This window comes from Ranitomeya imitator, chromosome 3, assembly GCF_032444005.1.
Source record: "Ranitomeya imitator isolate aRanImi1 chromosome 3, aRanImi1.pri, whole genome shotgun sequence".
NCBI lineage: Eukaryota > Metazoa > Chordata > Amphibia > Anura > Dendrobatidae > Ranitomeya > Ranitomeya imitator.
Window position 1 is genome coordinate 169,506,653 of NC_091284.1, and position 22,847 is coordinate 169,529,499.

Sequence of the window (22,847 nt, forward strand, 5' to 3'; positions counted from 1 at the left end):
CACATGTATATACACACTGTACATAGAAATGTTTTTACACACACTGTACATACACGTTTATACACACATACACTGCGCATATACATATACACACACGCACTGCACATATACACATGTAAATACCTGCGCACACACACACAGGACATACACATATAAATATACACACACTGCACATACACATGTAAATACATGCACACACACAGGACATACACATATAAATATACACACACTGCACATACACATGTAAATACATGCACACACACAGGACATACACATATAAATATAAACACACTGCACATACAGTACAGCCCGTCTCCTCTTCAATTCCTCTAGGCCAGGGGCCTCAAACTCGGCTGGGTATATGGGTCGCATATAGAAAAATATTGAATTTGAGGGGCTGCATTCTTTGAAGGACAAAGTGACATTTTTAGTTATACCATTTTTTTTCTATACACCTCTTGAACATTTTTGCTTTGTTTTTTTTTATTTTTTAGAACTTGGATTGTTATGGATGTGGTGATAACAAATGTGCACTCATATTGTAGTTTTGTCCCCATATTGTAGCTATGTTCCCATATCCAAGCCCTCATATTGCAGTTATGCCCACATCCAGCTCCCCATATTGTAGTTGTGTCCCTGTATACAGGCTCTAATATTGTGATTATTTCCCCATCCAGGTCCTCATATTGTATTTATGTCCCCATATTGTAGATATGTCACATCCAGGTCTCCATATTGTAGATATGTCCCCATCTATTCCCCAACCCCTGAAGATGGCTGGACCATGATTGTAAATACATCATTGTAAATACACACCTGTACTTTGTATCTCCCCCACCTCATTGTAGATTGTAAGATCTCACGAGCAGGGTCGTCTTATTTTGCTTTAATTATTGTATTGATAACGTTGTTACTTATGACTTTTGTGTTTGAAACTGTTAAACTGTAACGCACTGCGGAATATGTTGGCGCTATATAAATAAAGATTTTTATTATTATTATTATTATCCAGGTCCCCATATTGTAGTCGTGTCCCCAACCAGGTCTTCATACTGTAGTTATGTCCCCTAGGTTTTAGATGAGTAAATTAGAATAAAAAAAGTTTAGCAAAAAATGCAGTCAATTCTGTACTAATATTCCCCATCCTGGTATATAAATGACTCCAATCCAGGTATACATGCCCCCCCTTATAGTATTCATGACCCCTTCATCCATATCCTGGTATGCATGGCCCCCTCATCCCTATCATTGTATGCATGGTCCCCTCATTCCTAGCCTGGTATGCAAGACCCCCATCTCATCCTGGTATGCATGGCCCCTCATCCCTACCCTGGTATGCATGGCCCCCTTATCCCTAGTCTGGTAAGCATGGGCCTCCTCAACCCTATCATGGTATGCATTATCCTCTTATCCCTGTGCTGGTATGCATGGCCCTTTCATCCCTATCCTGGTAAGCATGGCCCCCTCATCCCTATCCTGGTATGCATGGCCCCCTCATCCCCATCTTGGTATGCATTATCCTCTCATCCCTGTGCTGGTATGCATGGCCCTCTCATCCCTATCCTAGTAAGCATGGCCCCTTCATCCCTATCCTTGCATGCATGGCCCCCATCAGAAAAAAACATTCTAAACAAAAACACAAACCATCCTACTTACTTTATCCCTAGCCTGGTAAGCATGGCCTCCTTATCCCTATCCTGGTATGCATTGGCTCCTCATCCCTATTCTGGTATGCATGGCCTCTTCAACCCTATCCTGGTATGCACGGCCCCATCATCCCCATCTTGGCATGCATTATCCTCTCGTCCCTATCCTGGTATGCATGGCCCCCTCATCCCTATCATGGCATGCATGGCCTCCTCATCCTTCTCCTGGTATGCATGGCCCTCTCATACATATCCTGGTATGCATGGGCTCCTCATCCCTATCCTGGTATGCATAGCCTCCTCATCCCTATCCTGGTATGCATGGCCCTCTCATCCCTAGTCCCTAGTCTGGTAAGCATGGCCTCCTCAACCATATCCTGATATGCATGGCCCCCTCATCCCCATCCTAGTATGCATAGCCTCCTCATCCCCATCCTGGTATGCATGGCCCCCTCATCCCTATCCTGTCATGCATGGCCCTCTCATCCTTATCCTGGTATGCATGGCCCCTCATCCCTATCCTGGCACGCATGGTTCCCTCATCCATATTCTGGTATGCATTACCCTCTGATCCCTATCCTGGTATGCATGGCCCCCTCATCCCTATGCTGGCACGTATGGTCCCCTAATCCCTATCCTGGTATTCATGGTCTCCCCATCTCTATCCTGGTATGCATGGCCTCCTCTCCCTAGCCTGGTAGGCATGGGCCCTTCATCCCTATCCTTGCATGCATGGCCCCAATCAGAAAAAACATTCTAAAAAAAACACAAACCATCCTACTTACCTTCCTGCACTCCCACGCAGCGTCTTGTACCGATGCCAGCAATTGCTTTTCGCTTGTAAGCAGCGCATGGCAGTGGCAACATGCGCTGCTTACAGGTCGAGGACAGCTGCCGGAATACTCACTGCTCTCCACGCCGGGACTATGTGCGTGGATAGCAGTGAATATTCATTGCTCTTTAATAGCAAGCAAATGTTAGCCGCAGCAGCCGCCTTTCTGCAGCTGTCGGGTGTTCATGTGTGCCGTACTAAAGAGAATGCACCTATGGGAGTGGCGAGCAGTTAATATTCATTGCCTTAAGTAGCTGGGACAAACAACAGCCTGGCAGCTGCAAGAAGCCGGCAGCTGAGGCTAACACCATGTCCGCTATTAAAGAGAAATGAATGATCACTGCATTCCACTCCCATAGTCGTGGAATGCAGTGAATATTCATTTCTCTGTAGAAACGGTCACAGGAGTTAGCTGCAGCAGCCTGCTCCTGCCTCCTGTGACCCGCAGGTCCGCCGCTGCCGCTCCCCCACTTCAGCTGGTACATTATTTCAATTGAATGTGTGTCTAAGGACGCATATTCAGCTGAAATAAAATGCTGCCGTTGGCAGCCCCCTGAACCGGGCATGGATGCCAAGGGGACTACAGTGCCTGCAGGCCGCATGAAGCAGCCTCAGGGGCCATGTTTTTGAAATCCCTGATTTAGACGACTGCAGCTAAAGGGAACCTGTCACCTACTTTTTCGTATACAATCTTCGGCCACCGCCATCAGGGGCTTATCTACAGCGTTCTGTAATGCTGTAGATAAGCCCCCGATGTAACATGAAAGAAAAACAGGTTAGGTTATACTCACCCGGGGGGGGGGGGGTAGTGGCGGTCCTGAGCGGTCCGGTCTGATGGCCGTCGCGGTCCGGGGCCTCCCATCTTCATGCGATGACATCCTCTTCCTTGCTTTCTCTTGCGGCTCCTGCGCAGGCGTACTATTCTCTGCCCTGTTAAGTGCAGCGCAAAGTACTACAGTGAGCAGGCGCTGGGCTTCTTGGACCTTTCCCGATGCCTGCGCACTGCAGTACTTTGCTCTGATAAAGCAAAGCAAAAAAAGGAGCCGCGACAGGAAGCAAGGAATAGGACGTCATTGCATGAAGATGGGAGGCGCCGGACCCGGACCATGACGCCCATCGGACCGGACCACATCGGACCGCCCCCCCGGGTGAGAATAATCTAACCTGTTTTTCTCATCTTTCAGGTTACATCGGGGGCTTTCTACAGCATTACAGAATGCTGCAGATAAGCCCCTGATGGCGGTTGCCGAAGCTTATATACGAAAAAAGTAGGGGACAGATTCCCTTTAAAAGACCTTTGGTGACCTCATGGTCACAACCTCTTCTTGATCAAAATGTTGGAACCCTCCAAAAATAAAAAAGCTTCTACTCACCTCTCGTGCCGTAGCCGTTCCGGCATGTTGACACTCACCCTCTGGGGGCTCGTGTTCAGTTCTTGTGACATTGGTGCCTGGCGCCCAATCAATGCTGGTGTCTCTGGCCCAGCAAATTTTACTCCAGTCCCCATGTGAAGTAAGGTAATTGGCGAGGCGCACACCAATTTTCAGACACTCCTGATTCTTTAAGAGGCATGCACCTTTTAAATGAATCACAAGCATCTGACTCAAGCACGTCTCATCAAGACCAGTGTGAACAATACTGATTTTGATCAGTCAGGACCTATAAATTCACAATAAAATATGCAAATATAATATTCCAATGTAAAAGAGTTCTAATGAAAAAACATCTTCTAAATAAAAGATTGGGACATTTAATCTCTGCAAGTATTTTCGCATGATGGTCATGCAAAAGCCTTGGAGTGGACATAATGTTTATTTTAAGATTGCTTGGTTAAAATCAGCTATTTAATTAGAAAAAAAAGTATAATTATAAAGGCTCCATCACACACATCTTATGTGTTTTATAAAATTGCTGAAATTCCAAGTGTTTTAATAGCATCTATTTGCAGTTGTTTTTGGTGGCTTTTTTTTATTTTGTGCGGTGCTTTTCAAGTCAAGAAAGAAATATTGGCGAGCCCTATGTGAATGGAGTGGTGGTAAATGATGTGCCCTGCTGCCCCATTCACTCATAATGGGACCAGCGGAGATAGCGGCTGGCCTTTGGCACTCTTATTAGGTTAAATGAAGAGGCAGTGTGCAAGAACAAACACGCTCCACTCACACGGGTTCTTCTGAGCCATGGTTCTCGGGATCGCTGGGGGCCCTTGTGGTCAGACCCCCAGACACCAGGAAGCTATGCCTTATCCGACAGACAGGGGATAGCTTTCAAACGTTAATGACGCAGTAAATGTAAATGTAATCATTTTTGCCTCTCTGCATTGTAGCAGAAATAACTTTTATATTTTGAATGACACGTCTGTATGAGGCCTTGTTTTATCAAGCTCAACCTATAAAGTTTCAGGTGTTTTACTGGAGCACCTGTAAATGCCTGTGTTAGGCTATGTGCGCACATTGCAGATTTGCTTGTGTATAATTCTGCGTGGATTCTGTCTGTCTTGGCAGAAAATGCAGTAGAAATTCTGCGCGGATTTTATGCGTTTTTGATGCAGATTTTCATGCGGATTTGTAAGCTAAATAAAGATATATTATTAAAAAGAGAAAAAAAAGTGATTCATTTCCTTGTTCAACCTCTTCACCCAGATACCCTCATTAATATTAAAGGGAACCTGTCAGAAGATTTTGCTGCTATAAGATGCGTCCACTGCCTTTCAGGGCTTATCTACAGCATTCTATAGGGGGGCTTTCTGATCCGATGGGTGTCGCAGGTCCTGGTCCGGCGCATCCCACCTTTTTACGCTGCCGCCCTCCTGCTTCTTCATCGCTCCTCGGCATCTCGCTCCTGCGCAGGGGTATAACAGAGCACAGTACTGCAGTGCGCAGGCGCTGGGAAAGGTCAAAGAGACCCAGCGCCTCTCTGCAGCGTTTACTGACTGTGGGAACACACCCTCAGAAATCTGCGTGAAATTTAATATGTTTATTTAAAAAAATTTAAAAAAAATTTAAAAATTGCGTGGGCTCCCGCATAATTTTCATAGCCAGTAGAGTGAAAGCCGACTGCTGAAGGCTGATGTTAATATTCTGGGAAGGAGCCAATAGCCATGAAGGTAACCAGGCTATTAATATCAGCTCACAAATGTTTGATTAGCCTTTACTAGCTAGTTTACAGGGGTACCTCAGAAAAAAATTGACATGGGGTCCTCCTATAAAATCAAGCAAGCAAAGACTACGCAGACAGCTGCAGGCTGATATTATTAGCTTGGGAAGGGGCCATGTATATTAGCACCCCCCAGGCTAAAAACATCAGCTCTCAACTGGCCCAGAAATGGCAAGACACTTATCCATTACTTATCCTATAGTTGTGTGGTAAATAAAGACACAACCAGAATAAAGTCCTTTAATTGAAATAATCACACAGACTCCTTTATTGAATCTTAATTTACCATACTTACATCGCCTAATCCCCGAATCCCTCGATCTCCTGCAACAAAAATAATAAACCAACATAAATACTTCCTGTCCGACATAGTCCATTTACCGAATGTCCCACGACGATCTCACATGTAGAATAGTCACATCAGGAGATGTGACCGCTCTACCCGGCCTTTGGCGATACACTGACAGGAGATAATTGCTCCTGCAGTGTATCACTGAGAATTCACCAGAGTTCGTGCTCTCACTTACGGCACTGCTGCATGAGAATTTTCTCATGCAGCGGTGCCGCAAGTGACAGCACGAACTCCAGTGAACTCTCACGGCGGCACTAAGGGAGGATCACCTCCTATCAGTTATCGCCGGAGGCTGGGTAGAGCAGTCACATGTCCCGATGTGACTGTTCTACATCTAAGATCACCGTGGGACACTAGTTATTAAATGGACTATGGCGGGAAGGTAAGCATATGTTGGTTTATTATTTTATTTTTGTTGCAGGAGACACGGGCGTCGGGGATTAGGTGTTTGGTGAGTACAATTTTTTTTTTTTGCTTTACAAATGAACACAGTCGCCGGATGATGGATCTACTGTCCCATCATCGGCTCATGCTGTCACTGTTATATGTGACAGCAGACATAGCCGGATGGCAATAGTAGTCCCATCATACGATGCCTGGCTACACAGACACACACAGAGACACCTGCAGACAGACACATGCAGACACCTGCCAACACACGCAGACACCCGCACAGACCGACACCTGCACACACAGACACCCGCAGACAGACACACACATATTATCCACTCACACATATTCTCCACCCACACACTCTTCCTCCTTCCTTTCTGCAGCATTCTTGACACGCAAATCCGCAAACCTTTTTACACCTGCAGTTTAGCTGCGGATTTGACTGACTCAATGTAAGTCAATGGGTGCAGAAATGCTGCAGATCCGCAAAAAGAATTGACATGCTGCGGAAAGTAAAATGCTGGGAATCAGTGTGGAATTTTGCGCAGCATGTGCACACCAATTCTGGATTCCCATTGATTAAAATTGCTTGAGCTACCCTTTGCGGATTTGGTGCAATTCCATCTGGAAAAAATGCTGTGGATCCGCAACAAAATCTGTTGCGTTTCCGTGCGGTCGGCGGGCACGTCAAAACACCGCATGCGGACGGATCTGAATACAACGCATGTCCCTGCGTACCCAATGTTAAAGATAGGTACGCAGGACGACGCAGGATGCATGCGGAAGTAGGCGGAGCATAGGCGTAGCTTAAGGGAGGAAGTACGGAGCCATACGCAGACCAGCCAAATGCAAGTGTGAACCCGGCCTTAATCAGCCGTCCTATGCCTTTACCTGCAGCGGGTGAATCAAAGCGCCACCCAGGGCTCTTAACAAGTTAAATCCCGCTGTCTATCTCTGACAGCGGGATTTAACACACTCTACCCTGAAGCGTGTCACAAATCCCACTTATAGGCACCTGTGTCACGTGATCAGGGGGAGCCAATGGATTGTCAGCCAGCCAGGGGTCTGCAGAAGACTCCATGCCTGTCATTATTATACTCCATAAGAAATCACAATTTCAGTGCTGAAGACCTGCTATGTGTAGCACAGGCAATCAGACAATTGCAGCTTCAAGCAAGACTCCTAAGGGCACTGACTATTCAATACAGTGAAAAGTTAAAAAAAAGTTTTCAAAAATATGAAGAAATAAAAAAAAACAAGGTTCAAATCACTCATCTTTTGCCCCACTGAAAATAAAAAGTGGCCAGTGCTGGCCATTGGTGGGGTTCCCAGCAGCCAAACCTCCCCCCATTTAAAAGTTATCAGCTATACTATGGATAGGTGATAATTTCACCCAACTGGAGCGGCAAAACCCCAACAGATGTAGTTCTAGATGGGGCAGGGTCAAGAAGAGCCCACTGCTGCTCATCCTCATGCTTTGGTTTTGCCTCTTGTGTTTTCAGATCGGCATCGCTGAAGTTCTTGTGGCTCTTGCTATGGTAGATGCCACCTCTCACCCTACTGTGCACCGATCGCTACCCTTGTTACATGTCTGCATTCATCCGGTGCCTGACAAGGGTCTTCATCTGAAAGTAGCTAAAACGACTACACAAGCACAATACACATGCCTAAGAAAGTATGCTGCAAAACTATCTAGGGGGGATATCAATATTTATTAGGGTGGACATGTCCGGAGATGTGACGGCTCGTCTATAACAGGGGGCATTATATATGGATCAGCCTATACGGACATCCTCGCTCTGCCCACCCTGACAGCACAGCGTGGCGGCACTATATGAACAGGGAAGCGGTTCTCCATGAGGATGCAGTGTGAATAGTGGCTTATATCATCCACATCCTACATATAGTAGCACAGATGACACAACACGTCAGCGCTCGTCATCACACAGGGGGTCTCCAGAGCTCTTATACTGGGAGACCTTCCAGCTGCCACTGGGAAGTGTGATAAACCAATAATATTCCTAGAATGCAGCAAGAGAGGGATGTGATGCCCTATGGTGCTGATGCCAGGCGTCCAGTACAGGGTACATTACCTCTGCCTTGTGCTGATGGTCCTCCATGCTGCTCAGGCACTAGTGCAGGTGTGCAGGCAGTGATGGTCCTGTGCTGTATACAGGCGGCCGTACATTCCTCTGTCCCGCCCCGGCTTCCTGTATTCTGCTGCCTCTGTCATTCTGTGGAGGAGGCGCCTGCGCTGTGTGCGGTAGAGCCGCGATTACAGCGTGTCAGTGCTGCCACCTGGTGGTCAGATGTGAGTATTACAGTGTGTACATTCCTCTCACATTACTCATGGAGGCAGCTCTGCCACTGTACCGTGTTCTCTGGGGAGGAGCCATCACATCACTACCTACCCGGGAGTCTCGGTTATATCAGCATTACAGGTGTGCACAGGTAACATGGCACTGCACGGGCTGCATGCCAGGCTGAACTGCACGGAGTACAAGAACTGGATGAAGGCCGGGCACTGCCTACTGCTGCTGCAGAACCCCTTGCAGGAATACATCACCTTGGAGATGCAGACATTTCACCAGCAGCTGACAGACAGAATCACTGTGCCAAAACAGAGGAGATGTCGCTGCAGGGCGAAGGGGAAGCAGGTAAGAGGAAGGTGCTAGCCAGGATTTGTCAGAAGTGCACAGGTGCCCGCCATAGCGCCCTACAAGAACAGTGATACCAGCCGCTCTCACCTGTCCATACAGTCACACTTACGTGTCGGGGCACAGTTTATAGATTTTCAACCGAAATATAGATATAATATATGACCCTAAGTAGAGCCCAACTTGAATCCTTGTACAAATGTAACTCAGGTAACACATATGCCTTTTTTCGAAAATTTTATAACATATTGTTTTCTTCAAAATTGCGCATCAAAATTTTTAATTTCACTCCTCAAAAATAAAATATCAACATAGTCTTGTGACATATCAGATTAAAGCCCGCACTGTTCTAAATAAAACGGTGCCTCTACCACCTCTTTATCTTATTCCCAACCTGAGATATGATTAAAAAAAAAAGTTACATCATACAAGGCCAAAATTCACTTTTTCAAAACTTTAGAAACCTATGAACTAATTAAGAAAAAATGCAAACTTTTTTTTATGTGATTCACTAAAGTAGCACTTTAGGAAAAAAACAAACCGTAGATATGGGGTAAAAAAAATATTCAGATTTGGATCACTTGATATGAAATGACCAAAGTCAAATCATACAAAGTGGTACAGTTCTCCAAAACTATGTACATGATAGGATACAGATGAACACCTAGACTCGGGAGATACTGTTATCGCTTCATTGCCTTCCATAAGTCAGTAAGGCTGGTTTCACATTGGCGTTTTTTGGGGTGCGTTTTTGCGGTAAAAAATGCAAAAAAAAGCATGGTGAAAAAACGCATGTAAACGCGTGTAAACGCTGCGTTTTTTTGACGCATGCGTTTTTGCATGTGGTGAAAAAACGCGGCGTTTTGACGCGTTTACATGCGTTTTTACATGCGTTTGCGTTTTTTAAATACATGCTGAGAAATGTGTGACAGCTGCCAATCATCAAAAAAAAATAACCCACTATAAACAGAAACAGATAGGGTTAGGGGTAGGGGTAGGGATCATAACCCTAACCCTAAAGGGATCCTACCCCTAACCCTACCCCTAACCCTAAGGGATCCTAACCCTAACCCTACCCCTAACCCTAAGGGATCCTAACCCTAACCCTACCCCTAACCCTACCCCTAACCCTAAGGGATCCTAACCCTACCCCTAACCCTAACCCTACCCCTAACCGTAAAGGGATTAGGGTTAGGATCCCTTAGGGTTAGGGGTAGGGTTAGGGGTAGGGTTAGGGGTAGGGTTAGGGGTAGGGTTAGGATCCCTTAGGGTTAGGGTTAGGGGTAGGGTTAGATTTAGGGGTAGGGTTAGGGTTAGGATCCCTTAGGGTTAGGGTTAGGGGTAGGGTTAGGGTTATGGGTAGGGTTAGGTTACCTTTATCACCTTTATGTTGGGGGGTGGCATATCAGTGTGTTTTCTGGTTTTTTAATAAAAAAACGCATGCGTTTTTTACCGCAAAAAACGCATGCACCAAAAAACGCATGCGTCCCCATTGACTCCAATGTATTTTTTGACCCCAAAAAAACGCATGAAAACGCATGCGTTTTTTTTTGGTCCAAAAAACGCTTCTAAAAATACTACAAGTAGCATTTCAGAAAATGAACGCATGCAGTAAAAAAACGCATGCGTCAAAAAACGCGACCAAACGCGTACACAAAAAAATGCATGCGTTTTCAATGTTAAAGATAGGAAAAAAACGCATGCGTTTTTTTGAAAAAAAACGCTGCAGACAAAAACGCAAGTGTGAAACCACCCTAAGGAAAAGACTACATGCCTTGCCTTCTAGTAGCCACCCCAAACCATATGTGGGACACAGACCCATATGGTCACTTGCCACAGTACATCAAGCTCTGGTCTTAGCGGCGTATCGTGGGTTGCCAGCACCCAGGGTAGGGCAAGTTTTTTGCGCCTGAGGACTGCTAGGACTACCTTAGTAACTTACACTAGTCCAGTATTGGGCTTCTCATCCTCCATGAATAGACCTTGGAAATCAAGGTCCCAGAGTCTGGAGGAAGAGTGGAGAGGCCACAATCCAAGCTGCTTGAGGTCTAGTGTGAAGTTTCCGCAATCAGTGATGGTTTGGGGAGCCATGTCATCTGCTGGTGTAGATCCACTGTGTTTTATCAAGACCAAAGTCAGTGCAGCCGTCTACTAGGAAATCTTACAGCATTTCATGCTTCCCTCTGCCGACAAGCTTTTTGGAGATGGAAGTTTCATTCTCCAGCAGGACTTGGCACCTGTCCACACTACCAAAAGTACCAATACCTGGTTTACAAACAACAGTATCACTGTGCTTGATTGAACAGCAAACTCGCCTGACCTTAACGCCATAGAGAATCAATGGGGTAATGTCAAAAAGATGAGAGACACCAGACCCAACAATGCAGACGAGCTGAAGGCTGTTATCAAAGCAACCTGGGCTTCCATAACCCCTCAGCAGTGCCACAGGCTGATCACCTCCATTCCACGCCGCACTGATGCAGTAATTGATGCCAAAGGAGCCCCGACCAAGTATTGAGTGCATTTACTGAACATACATTTCAGTAGAATAGCGTTTCGGATTTTAAAATCATTTTTTCAAGCTGGTGTTATGAAGTATTATAATTTACTGAGATAATGACTTTTGGGTTTTCATTGGCTGTAAGCCATAATCATCAACAGTAACAGAAATAACACTTGAAATAGATAACTATGTTTGTAATGACTATCTAATATATGAGTTTTCACTTTTTGTATTGAAGAACTGAAATAAATTAACTTTTTGATGACATTTAGTGATGAGTGAGTGTACTCGTTGCTCGGGTTTTCCAGAGAATGCTCGGGTGGTCTCCGAGTATTTATGACTGCTTGAAGATTTAGTTTTTCTTGCCGCAGCTGGATGATTTACGGCTGCTAGCCAGGCTGAGTACATGTTGGGGTTGCCTGGTTGCTAAGGAATCCCCACATGTAATCAAGCTCATCACTAATGGTATTCTAATTTTGTGAGATGCGCCTGTATGTCCACAGCACTTGATTCAATACTGTCTTCACTCTCTGGCTACTCTTCTTCTGTTATCTGGGTTGCTTCTTCCGCAGAGTGCAGCAGTCCAGACGAGTTTGTCATCAGCTGCTGTGTTCTTGAGATGACGTAGCGCTCTTGATTATGATGAGTTTGTGATTTTGATCACTGCCCTATACAAAGTGCAGCACCTGATTATCCGCTCTGCCTAATCAGCTCCATGAGAACAGTCGTAGCGCCACCCCAAAAAGAAGCGTTCGCTGCTCATGTGGGCACGGTTTGCATTGTATGTTATCCCATTTAGGTACTTTGATTTTTCTTTCGATTACTAATAAAGGGTGATCTGATTATTATCTTAGTCACAGTTCTACACAAACACAATCTAACTAAACTAATAAAACACAGTTTTATCCTTCCTGTCTTTTTTGATACATTGAGTAAACATCCGTAATGCAGGGTGGAAGTGTTTTGACAAATTTGATCTTCTGAAGAAAGATTGGTGTGAATCATACCTCTACCCAAACAACTTGGAAGAAGTAGTCCTGTGTCGTAGGAAGCTGAAAAAAGATTACAGGAGAAATTCTAAACATCTGAGTGTTCATCAATCTGCGTAAAATTGTCTAAAATTCCTCCCTGGACCCTTATTTCCCCTTGCACTCACCCTAATAACCTACTTAACCTGTTCTCGGTTGTCACTTATTGTTGTAAACTCATTCCTGTTTGTCAACTCCCAAGGCTGATTACGTATTAATCTGTGTAGACAAAAAATAAATAAAGAAAAAAATGTCAACAGTTCAGGACAGTTGCTACACTCCCTGGGTGTACGTGTTCTGTTACGAAAGTACAATGGCTAATTTGGAACATACAGTACAGACCGAAAGTTTGGACACACCTTCTCATTTAAAGATTTTGCTGTATTTTCATAACTATGAATATTTTACATTCACACTGAAGGCATCAAAACTATGAATTAACACATGTGGAATTATATACTTAACAAAAAAGTGTGAAACAAGTGAAAATATGTCTTATATTCTAGGTTCTCTTCAAAGTAGCCACCTTTTGCTTTGATGACTGCTTTGCACACTCTTGGCATTCTCTTGATGAGCTTCAAGAGGTAGTCACCGTTGCTTGCAACTTTTTTTTGTCCGTCGATTCAGCTTTTTCCAACCGCGCATGCGCGGATGAAACTCCGCCCCCTCCTCCCCGAACCTTACAATGGGGCAGCGGATGCGTTGTAAAACTGCATCCACTGCCCCGTTGTGATTTTACTTCACAGCATGCGTCGGTAAGTCGGCCCGAAAGTGTGAAAGTAGTGTGAGAATAGGTGTGGGCTGGTGCTGCTTCAGTTACTGTTCAGAACATAGTGAGTGTCGGTTGAAACAATGTCCTGGCACTGACTGACAGCCAGCTCAACAGTAGAGCCAGCTGTCAGTGCCACTCACTCACTATGAGTGGTGACTGAAGCCGCATCGGCCCACCCTTATGACTGAAAGCCCGAGGCTGCCGGGAGGAACAAAGTTAATCTTCTCCTGGAAGCGGGCAACGGGAAGCTTCAGAATGTTATTAAACTTCAGATTAACTCCATATCTGCAGGTTAATAGCATTTTTTGACATGACAGTTTCCCTTTAAGGCCTCATTCAGACGTTCGCTTTTTTCTCGTACAACAAAAATAGACCAATTATTTTCATCAAAGTGTGGTCTGAGTATCATCAGTTTTTCTGGTATGTGGAGAAAAAAACAAAAAAAGGTTTGTCCACCTTGTCCTTTCTGACAGTCCGGGAAAATCGGAACACACTCTGATTTCATATGAGTGCTGTCCAATTTTTTCATGGGCCCATAGACTTGAATTGTTGTTTTTGATCTGACCCTCGGATCAAAATTGGACACGTTGCCACGATTTTCTGCAGACATCAGCAAAGTCCTGGCCTTAAGAGAACTAGGGTGATGACTGAGAAGTTTGCGGGGTGAGTAACAGTTTAACAAACACCACCTTAGTACAGATGTGAGGAGTAAGGCTGCCGTCACACTAGCAGTATTTGGTCAGTATTTTACATCAGTATTTGTAAGCCAAAACCAGGAACAGGTGATAAATCCAGAAGTGGTGCATATGTTTCTATTATACTTTTCCTCTGATTGTTCCACTCCTGGTTTTGGCTTAGAAATACTGATGTAAAATACTGACCAAATACTGCTAGTGTGACGGCAGCCTTAGCGTGATCCCTCAGAGGGCAGCTGTGAATTGCAAGTACTCAATGCTTCTTTTTATCTGCACAGTTGTACATACATTTTACTGCAAAGCAAAAAAGATAAGAATTTGAAGAAATAAACATACTTCTAGTCCACAATGGCCAAGAAAAACCCTTCTTTCCAGAAAACATTGAGGAATCTAACTTTGGTGATTCTTGTAGCAGTTACCTGCACATCAACCATTACGTTCCACTGTTACCTGTGGAGTTTTCCTACACAGCAATTAATAGTTGTGGAGTTTTCTGCATAGCAATCAGTGACGGAGGTTTTTCTCGAGCTGGAGTTTTCCTTCCTAGCATTTGCTAGTTTGGGCATTTTCTGCATAGAAACTACTACTTATGGAGTTTCCCTACACAGCACTTGTTATTTGTGAAGTTCTCCAAGATTTAATCGACTGAGTCATATACTATATGACTATAACAACAGGTTGGATCTGGGGCATTAATTGCATAATTCGTTGTGCTCAGCAGAGAAAACCTTCAAAGGGAACAGACAGTGTGGCAATCTAGAAGATCTGAGCTGTCCCAACAGGTACAACTCTAATATTAGATGGAAAAAAATCATTATCTAATCTCTCTCATGATGTCACTTCTGTCTATACTGTATATATTATATATCATTAAGTCTAATGGCTCCCATGAAAACATACTTAAATAATATTATATAAGACCTGATGTAAAAACGCCATAACGCAACAAGAATAAAGACTAATAAAAGATCTATTCACAACACCAGAAAATGTAGTGCAAGTGTATAGAAGATGTAAATGGAAGAATGGATACCGTTTCAAATGTCTAGATGGGTAAAGACATGAAAAGCAAATAGGCTTGTTAGGCGTTAAAGTGGTGGAAGGCAAAACCAGTATGGAGGCAAAAAGGCCTGATAATAATAAAAAGGCAATGCTGCAACTAGCAGGATGGTAAGGAGGAGGGCCCCACTGGTATCGCCACCTTAGAGCGTGGCTTCCTCAGGGGAGAAAGAGAGTGGACTTGTCCAGATTTGTGTGTTATATATGCAGCAAAGAATCAAGGATAAATGACATACCAATGAGTGTGTCCGTGGAGACAGTCTGGAAACGAGGACCGCGCATGTGCAGCTCACAGGTCCCGGACTGCCATGACCACACACACTGTCATGGAAATGGTGTGGTAGAAATGACTGCCTATATGAACTAATAGGTCAGACTGAGCAAAGTCATTCACCTTGAAAAATTGACAGAGAATGGACTCCCAGTAACACATGGGCCAACTGAAGTAACTTGAGAATGATGCTTATGAATAAGCAGAAATTATATATATATATATAGGCCATTCCTTGATTTAGGCTTGAGCAAATCACTGCGTTCTTCATGTACGGATGCTTGAAAAGCCTGCTTAACAATTCGTTTGGGGTAACACCTCTCTTTGAATAAAGATGTAATTGGTCTTGCTTCTGTGTGAAAATTGTCTGTATCACTGCAATTTCATCTTACACGAAAGAATTGGCCCCTTGGTATGCCATTTCGGACATGGAGTGGGTGAAAACTGCCATAATGAAGCAGACTCTTTGAGGGATGTTCCATGAGTTACAGTTTAGATTTGCAGTGAATTCCTGACATTCTTTAAGAGGACCAGACCGAAAAAAAAGGATAAGACAAAAAATACGGCACTCATACAGTAATGCGTTGTTGGTGCTCAAGTAGAGTGTCCAACCCGTTGTATCAATGACTGAAGAAACTTGGCACTCAAAGAATGTGAAAAAAGAGTTCCATTTATTGTTCATCCAGAAAACACGTTGTTAAATGTCAGAACTAACTTGGATCCAGATGTGGGATATATATACAATACGTGAAAGGAACAAAAGACGAGAAATATATCAGACAATACAAAACCAAAACTCAGATAATCTTTTCATTAATATAGCATGTCATAAAATAGAACAAACAGAGAGTTGCAGTTGCTATGGAAACCATATCCAAGGATGAGATCATTCAGCTAAATAAGTGGTGCACGATATTTTCTATGAGTATACAAAAAATACATTAGTATGGCTGTAGCTGTAGCAATAAGGAAATATGGAAATAGAGCTGGAAATCGTGGATTGAAGTGGATATGATGAATACAAAGGATATGGGAGCACCACAGTGGGGGTGCCTAGAAGGAGTCCATTCAGTCCTGGTGTAGACGAGCAGATTCTATATTCCACTTTGTATAGTAATATGCCAAAGGGGATCGGATGCCTAGGGAGTTAAAATTGTGCAAACGTTAAAACCATACCATAGTATCATGACGGAATTTTTGCAGAAAGAATAAGGTTAAGCCCCTATGTATGGCGGTAATGCTAGGGATCTGTCATATGGTGCTAGTTATAACCCATACTCCTATATAAGGTACCATGCTGGTTTTAATGAATATAGGGAGCATATCAGGACAAAACAAACCCATATGTCTTATATTGTGAGGGCATAGGGTACATCAACATGTATGAAATAGGCAATGGTCAGGTGTAAATAAAAAATTCCCCATAGGTACTGCATAGTTCGTATAGTTACGGGTGCCATGTAAGCATAGTACAACAGTCAGTATGGTAAGATGCCCCCGTGAATTACCTGGATTCTGGTTTAAGATCTGTGTAGAGCAGCGAATCTGTAGCGTGTGAACTCTGTCGCTGTGGGAGTGCACTGTGTGTCCAGTGATCACTTTCGGGTTACCAGAAGTGTTCATGTCACGTGTTACCGCCACGTCATCGCGGTCACATGATTCCCTGTACAGCCTGCGCATGTGATTGCGCTGTGATCACGGGTAAAGAAGTATGTGTGTTGGGGACCAGGCATCACTTTGCCCATAGTGAAAAGTGGAATTAACCTAAGACTTACCACAACATGTGCGGACATATGTTAAAGTGCTTTGTACAGCTAATAGGTTTAAGCTGCTTATTAGTGATGAGCGAGTATACTCGTTGCTCGCGCTTTCTCGAGCACACCCGGGTGATCTCCGAGTATTTGTTAGTGCTCAGAGATTTAGTTTTCGTCGCCTCAGCTGCATGATTTACTGCTGCTGGACAGCCTGAATACATGGGGGAATTCCCAAACAGGCATTCATCACATGTATTCAGCCTGTCTAGCAGCTGTAAATCATGCAGCTGCGGCAACGAAAATGAAATCTCTGAGCACTAACAAATACTTGGAGACCACCCGAGCAACGAGTATACTCGCTCATCACTACTGCTTATATCATAAAAGGGGAAGATGGGCCCATAGAGACAATAGGTAATACTGTACCATAAATATATAGTGGAATATGTGACACATCCTATGAAAGTGATATGGAAGAGGGAGATCAACCCTATTGCACCTGATAGAAGAACAAGTGCGTCCAGCAAATGGACACGCCTGTTCTTCTATTGGATTCATTGTGGTTGCTTCACCCTGGTCCATCTGAGGTACTTGGTGATTATACAGGAGGTCAAGATACAAAGACATGGTGATCTGACTTTTGTTTTGTATTTTGGTATTACAACTTATGTTAGATTTGTGCTGCTCCTACATAAACCAAGCCACAAGAGCACTTGATTGTGTAAACTACTGTACATGTGTAGATTCACATGTAAAAAAGGCTTTTATGGGGATTCCTTGCCCTGTTTGTGGGTGAAAGATTTGGTGGCCCTGCTGTACGTTATTACATTGTAGGCAATTGAGGCAAGGGAACAGTCCACATTTTTGTGTTTGGAGAAACGTGTTTTGGTACTGTTGTTTTGGAGTCTATATCAGCCCTTACTAGTCTGTCCTTCAGGTTGGTTGGATGGCGATGACAGGGGAGAAAAGGTTGTTGGAATTCAGGGATGTCAGGATAGCTTTTACACAAAATGTTCCAATGCCTGCGGATAGAGGCATGTATTCTATTGGAATAGGGATGATAAGTGTGGACAAACAGTATCCGTTTGTTGGATTCCCTGTGCCTTGGAATAGAAGCAGAGTGTCTGGCAGAAGTTAGCAGCCTAGTGGGAGAACACTCTTTTTTCACAATCTTTGAGTGCCAAGTCTCTTCAATCATCGTAATGATGTCGTACATGAATCGGTGCCACCTAAAAACTTCTGCTTTGAAAGATGTTTAATACAATAACCTTGAAGCAACAATCTATTTTGTAATTGTGAGCGGGTAGTACCAGCTCTCTCTAAGCACCCCACAGGTGCCCAACCACTAGGACCACTCCACAATAATAATACTACCACAAAAGCACGGAGCAAAAATGTCCACTTAGACATATTTATATAATAAGAGAATCTTCAATAAGTTTATTGGTATATAAATCTATAAAAAGTCACATTACAGTATTGATACAAAGTATAAAAATGACAATGACAATATGTGTGCTGTCTGCACAACCATATAGCAGGAGACGAGAAAAGGAAGATGTGATGATAGCCAAGTGGGAGGAGGAATGCTATAATTCATCCTTCTGGTAACAGCATGAATTCATAATAACAGATACTATACGTGGCCACATATCTAGCAATACTATCGTCCGGCCACCCCCGTATGTAATCACACAGATGCATACAAATCATGCTTACCCATGAGTGGTCTGGGAATGCTCCCCCTCCACACTTTGCCCCCCCGGACGTGCGTTTCGCGTAGCTTTTTCAACAGGGTATCTGTATCTGTTATTATGATAATATGTCTAAGTGGACATTTTTGCTCCGTGCTTTTGTGGTAGTATTGCTTTGAAAGATGGTAAATGTTGCAAATGTGTCTTCTCCCACCAGCCGAAGAATTGGATGGCATAAGAGGGGGCACATCTGGCACCCATGGCTGTGCCAGACGTTTGTTTATAAAATGTATGGTCAAAAACAAAATAATGATTTTCAAGGACAAATTTGAGCAGATCAAGGATCTGCTGTCTTTAAATCCAGAAAAGAAAGACACAGCCTGTAATTCTAGGGAATGTTTTATACATGTATACAGGGACTCGATGTCCATCATGACCATCAGAGTATTTGAATCAATGGCGAAACCATCCAACTGTGTGATCAAATGAGAGGCGTCTCGGTCATACAATCCTAAAGAAAGGACAAAAGGTTGCAGGTAGAAATCCAGGTACATACAAGGGCTATCATAGAGGCTTATATAGCACACACATCTGGACAAGTCCACTCTCTTCCCTGAGGAAGCCACGCTCTAAGGTGGCGATACGTGTGGGGCCCTCCTCCTTACCATCATGCTGTTAGCAGGTTGCAAAATTGCCTTTTCATTATTATGAGGCCTTTTTGCCTCCATACTGGTTTTGCCTTCTACCAGTTTAACTCCTAACAAGCCTATTTGCTTTTCATGTCTTTACCCATCTAGACATTTGGAAAGGTATCCATTCTTCCATTTACATCTTTATATATACTTACTAGCTATTGAACCCATTCTACGCCCGGGTGGCGAGCATTTATATTGGTATATGGTCCCCATCCTGTCATGTGCTGCCCCATCCTGCGCCCCCATCCTGTCATGTGCTGCTCCATCCTGCGTCCCCATCCTGCCATGTGCTGCTCCATCCTGCGTCCCCAACCTGTCATGAGCTGCTCCATCCTGTGTCCCCATCCTGTCATGTGCTGCTCCATCCTGCGTCCCCATCCTGCGATGTGCTGCTCCGTCCTGCGTCCCCATCCTTTCATGTGCTGCTCCATCCTGCGTCCCCATCCCGTCATGTGCTGCTCCATCCTGCATCCCCATCCTGTCATGTGCTGCTCCATTCTGCATCCCCATCCTGTCATGAGCTGCTCCATCCTGCGCCCCTATCCTGTCATGTGCTGCTCCATCCTGCATCCCTATCCTGTCATGTGCTGCTCCATCCTGCGCCCCCATCCCGTCATGTGCTGCTCCATCCTGCGCCCCCATTCTGTCGTGCTGCTCTCATCCTGCGCCCCCATTATCACATGTGCTGCACCCATCCTGCGCCTCCATTCTGACATGTGCTGCACCCATCCTGCGCCCCCATCCTGTCATGTGCTGCTCCCATCCTGCGCCCCCGTTCTGTCATGTGCTGCTGCTATCCTGCACCCCCGTTCTGTCATGTGCTGCCCTATTCTGTCATGTGCTGCTCCCATCCTGCGCCCCCGTTCTGTCATGTGCTGCTCCCATCCTGCGCCCCATTCTGTCATGTGCTGCTCCCATCCTGCGCCCCCGTTCTGTCATGTGCTGCTCCCATCCTGCGCCCCCGTTCTGTCATGTGCTGCTCCCATCCTGCGCTCCTGTTCTGTCATGTGCTGCTCCCATCCTGCGCCCCCGTTCTGTCATGTGCTGCTCCATCCTGCAACCCTGTTCTGTCATGTGCTGCTCCCATCCTGCGCCCCGTTCTGTCATGTGCTGCTCCCATCCTGCGCCACCGTTCTGTCATGTGCTGCTCCCATCCTGCGCCACCGTTCTGTAATTTGCTGCTCCCATCCATATGCCCCGTACACTGCTCCATAAAGGTTTATGGCCCCCATAAGATGCTCCATAGTATATGCCCTGTACACTGCTCCATAAAGGTTTATGGCCCCCATAAGATACTCCATATTATATGCCCCGTACACTGCTCCATAAAGGTTTATGGCCCCCATAAGATGCTCCATATTATATGCCCCGTACACTGCTCCATAAAGGTTTATGGCCCCCATAAGATGCTCCATAGTATATGCCCCGTACACTGCTCCATAAAGGTTTATGGCCCCCATAAGATGCTCCATATTATATGCCCCGTACACTGCTCCATAAAGGTTTATGGCCCGCATAAGATGCTCCATAGTATATGCCCCCGAACACTGCTCCATTATGGTTTATGGCCCCCATAAGATGCTCCATAGTGTATGCCCTGTACGCTGTTCCATAAAGGTTGATGGCCCCCATAACATGCTCCATAGTATTATATGCCCCCGTACACTGCTCCATTATGGTTGATGGCCCCATAAAATGCTCCATAGTGTATGCCCTGTACGCTGTTCCATAAAGGTTTATGGCCCCCATAACATGCTCCATAGTATTATATGCCCCCGTACACTGCTCCATTATGGTTGATGGCCCCATAAGATGCTCCATAGTGTATGCCCCGTATGCTGCTGCGATATATGAAAAAAAAAATAACATACTCACCTATCGTCGCTGGGCGCCGAGTGCTGGGGGGCCTGAGCAGGCGGGGACACGGGCGCGCTGTGGGGGTCAGGTGCCGGAGTCGCCACTAGCTCAGGCCCCCGACACTTGCTATATTCACCTGGCCCTGATCCAGCGCTGCGTGCCGCAACGTGTTCCGGCTCCTCTGGCTGTGACTGTTCAGTCAGAGGGCGGCGCGCATTAAGCGCGTCATCGCGCCCTCTGAACTGTGAAGGTCACAGGCAGAGGACCCGGAACATGGAGCCACACGCAGCGCTGGAACGGGACAGGTGAATATAGCTGATACTTACCCTCCTGGCGCGTCCCTGCCTCTCCGGTGGAGATCTCGGTGTGCGTTCAGTGTTTACGCATACCGTTGATGGGCTGCGTTAACGTTATAGCATAGATGCCATCGCGTTATGCTATACCACTAGCACAGATGATTCATCTGTGCTAGCGGTGATGGAGCCTCAGATGCTGCAGCCCGCGTCCGAGGCTCCGTCTCTGAATGACGGCACATCACTAGCACATGCCGATTATGGCATGCTTGGCGATGCGCCCAATGATAGGAGTAATGGCAGCGTTAACTGACTGCGTTACACCGCATTATGCCGCTGTTTAGCGCAGTCCGTCTAATGGACTGCCATAACACAGTATAAACCCAGCCTGAGTCATAGATGATAATATGTTTTGATTCACTGTGACATAATAGTCTTTTAAGTTCTACTGTATTATCAACATTGTACTCGCTTTATATGCTGTGAATTTAGGTTGCTGGCTGGTGTTAATAATATTCCAACAAATATTGTCAAATAATTATAAGGCATGTTTCTTTGTTAATAGTCTATGATTATTTAACCTGCAGCCAGCACATTGGAGGAGGTCACTGACTGGTCCCTATACAGACCTTTAGTATGTTTTTGTATAGTCTTTCTTTGTTTTTTTTAATTGTGTTTTAATCTGTGTTGTTCAGTGTGTTTTTTATCAATAAAAAAAGTATTCTGTATTTGAGTTCACTTTATTTGGGTGATCTTGGCCATTGTATACACACTACTTTTTCTTGCTTGTTCTAAGGGTATATTCACATGCTACAGATATGGATTTGCCATTAGAAAACCTGCTATGCATTACATTACTAGCAAGGTGTATGAAACATTAAAAAAATTAATGATAGTTCCCTTTGCACCACTCCACAGGCTCTGTGCTTCCTTTGGGGCAATTTCCCACTGAGCTACCAGCAAATTCAGAGACAAATTGATTTCAAAGCATCAGAGAGATGATTCTGTTCCTTTATTCATCCAAAATGCATCATTAAAGCAACGTTTCGGCCAGCAAAGTGGCCTTTTTCAACCATAAACATTTCAGCTCCATCTGCCATTTTGTTCATGCTTGAAAAAGGCCGCTTGCTGGCCGAAATGTTGCATTTTGGATGAATAAAGGAATAGAATCATCTCTCTGATGCTTTGGAAAC

At 44.8% G+C, this 22,847-nt stretch overlaps 2 protein-coding genes across 4 annotated transcripts in view; one reads left to right on the plus strand and one right to left on the minus strand.

Moving 5' to 3' along the window:
• The window catches only part of DYNLT3 (dynein light chain Tctex-type 3), a 74,071-nt gene extending 65,457 nt beyond the window's left edge, over window positions 1-8,614 (minus strand). The window contains exon 1 of the mRNA XM_069761601.1: window positions 8,470-8,614. Within this exon, the coding sequence (XP_069617702.1) occupies window positions 8,470-8,496 (27 nt within the window). The 5' untranslated portion in view covers window positions 8,497-8,614. The remainder of the gene's footprint in view (window positions 1-8,469) is intronic.
• A 212-nt stretch (window positions 8,615-8,826) lies between these two features.
• The window catches only part of LOC138673046 (uncharacterized protein CXorf38 homolog), a 67,105-nt gene continuing 53,084 nt past the window's right edge, over window positions 8,827-22,847 (plus strand). For all 3 annotated transcript variants that reach the window (XR_011319802.1, XM_069761604.1, XM_069761603.1), the window contains exon 1: window positions 8,827-9,033. Coding sequence is in view for 2 of the 3 variants with exons in the window: in XM_069761604.1 (XP_069617705.1) it covers window positions 8,833-9,033 (201 nt within the window). In the remaining variant the exon portion in view is untranslated. The remainder of the gene's footprint in view (window positions 9,034-22,847) is intronic.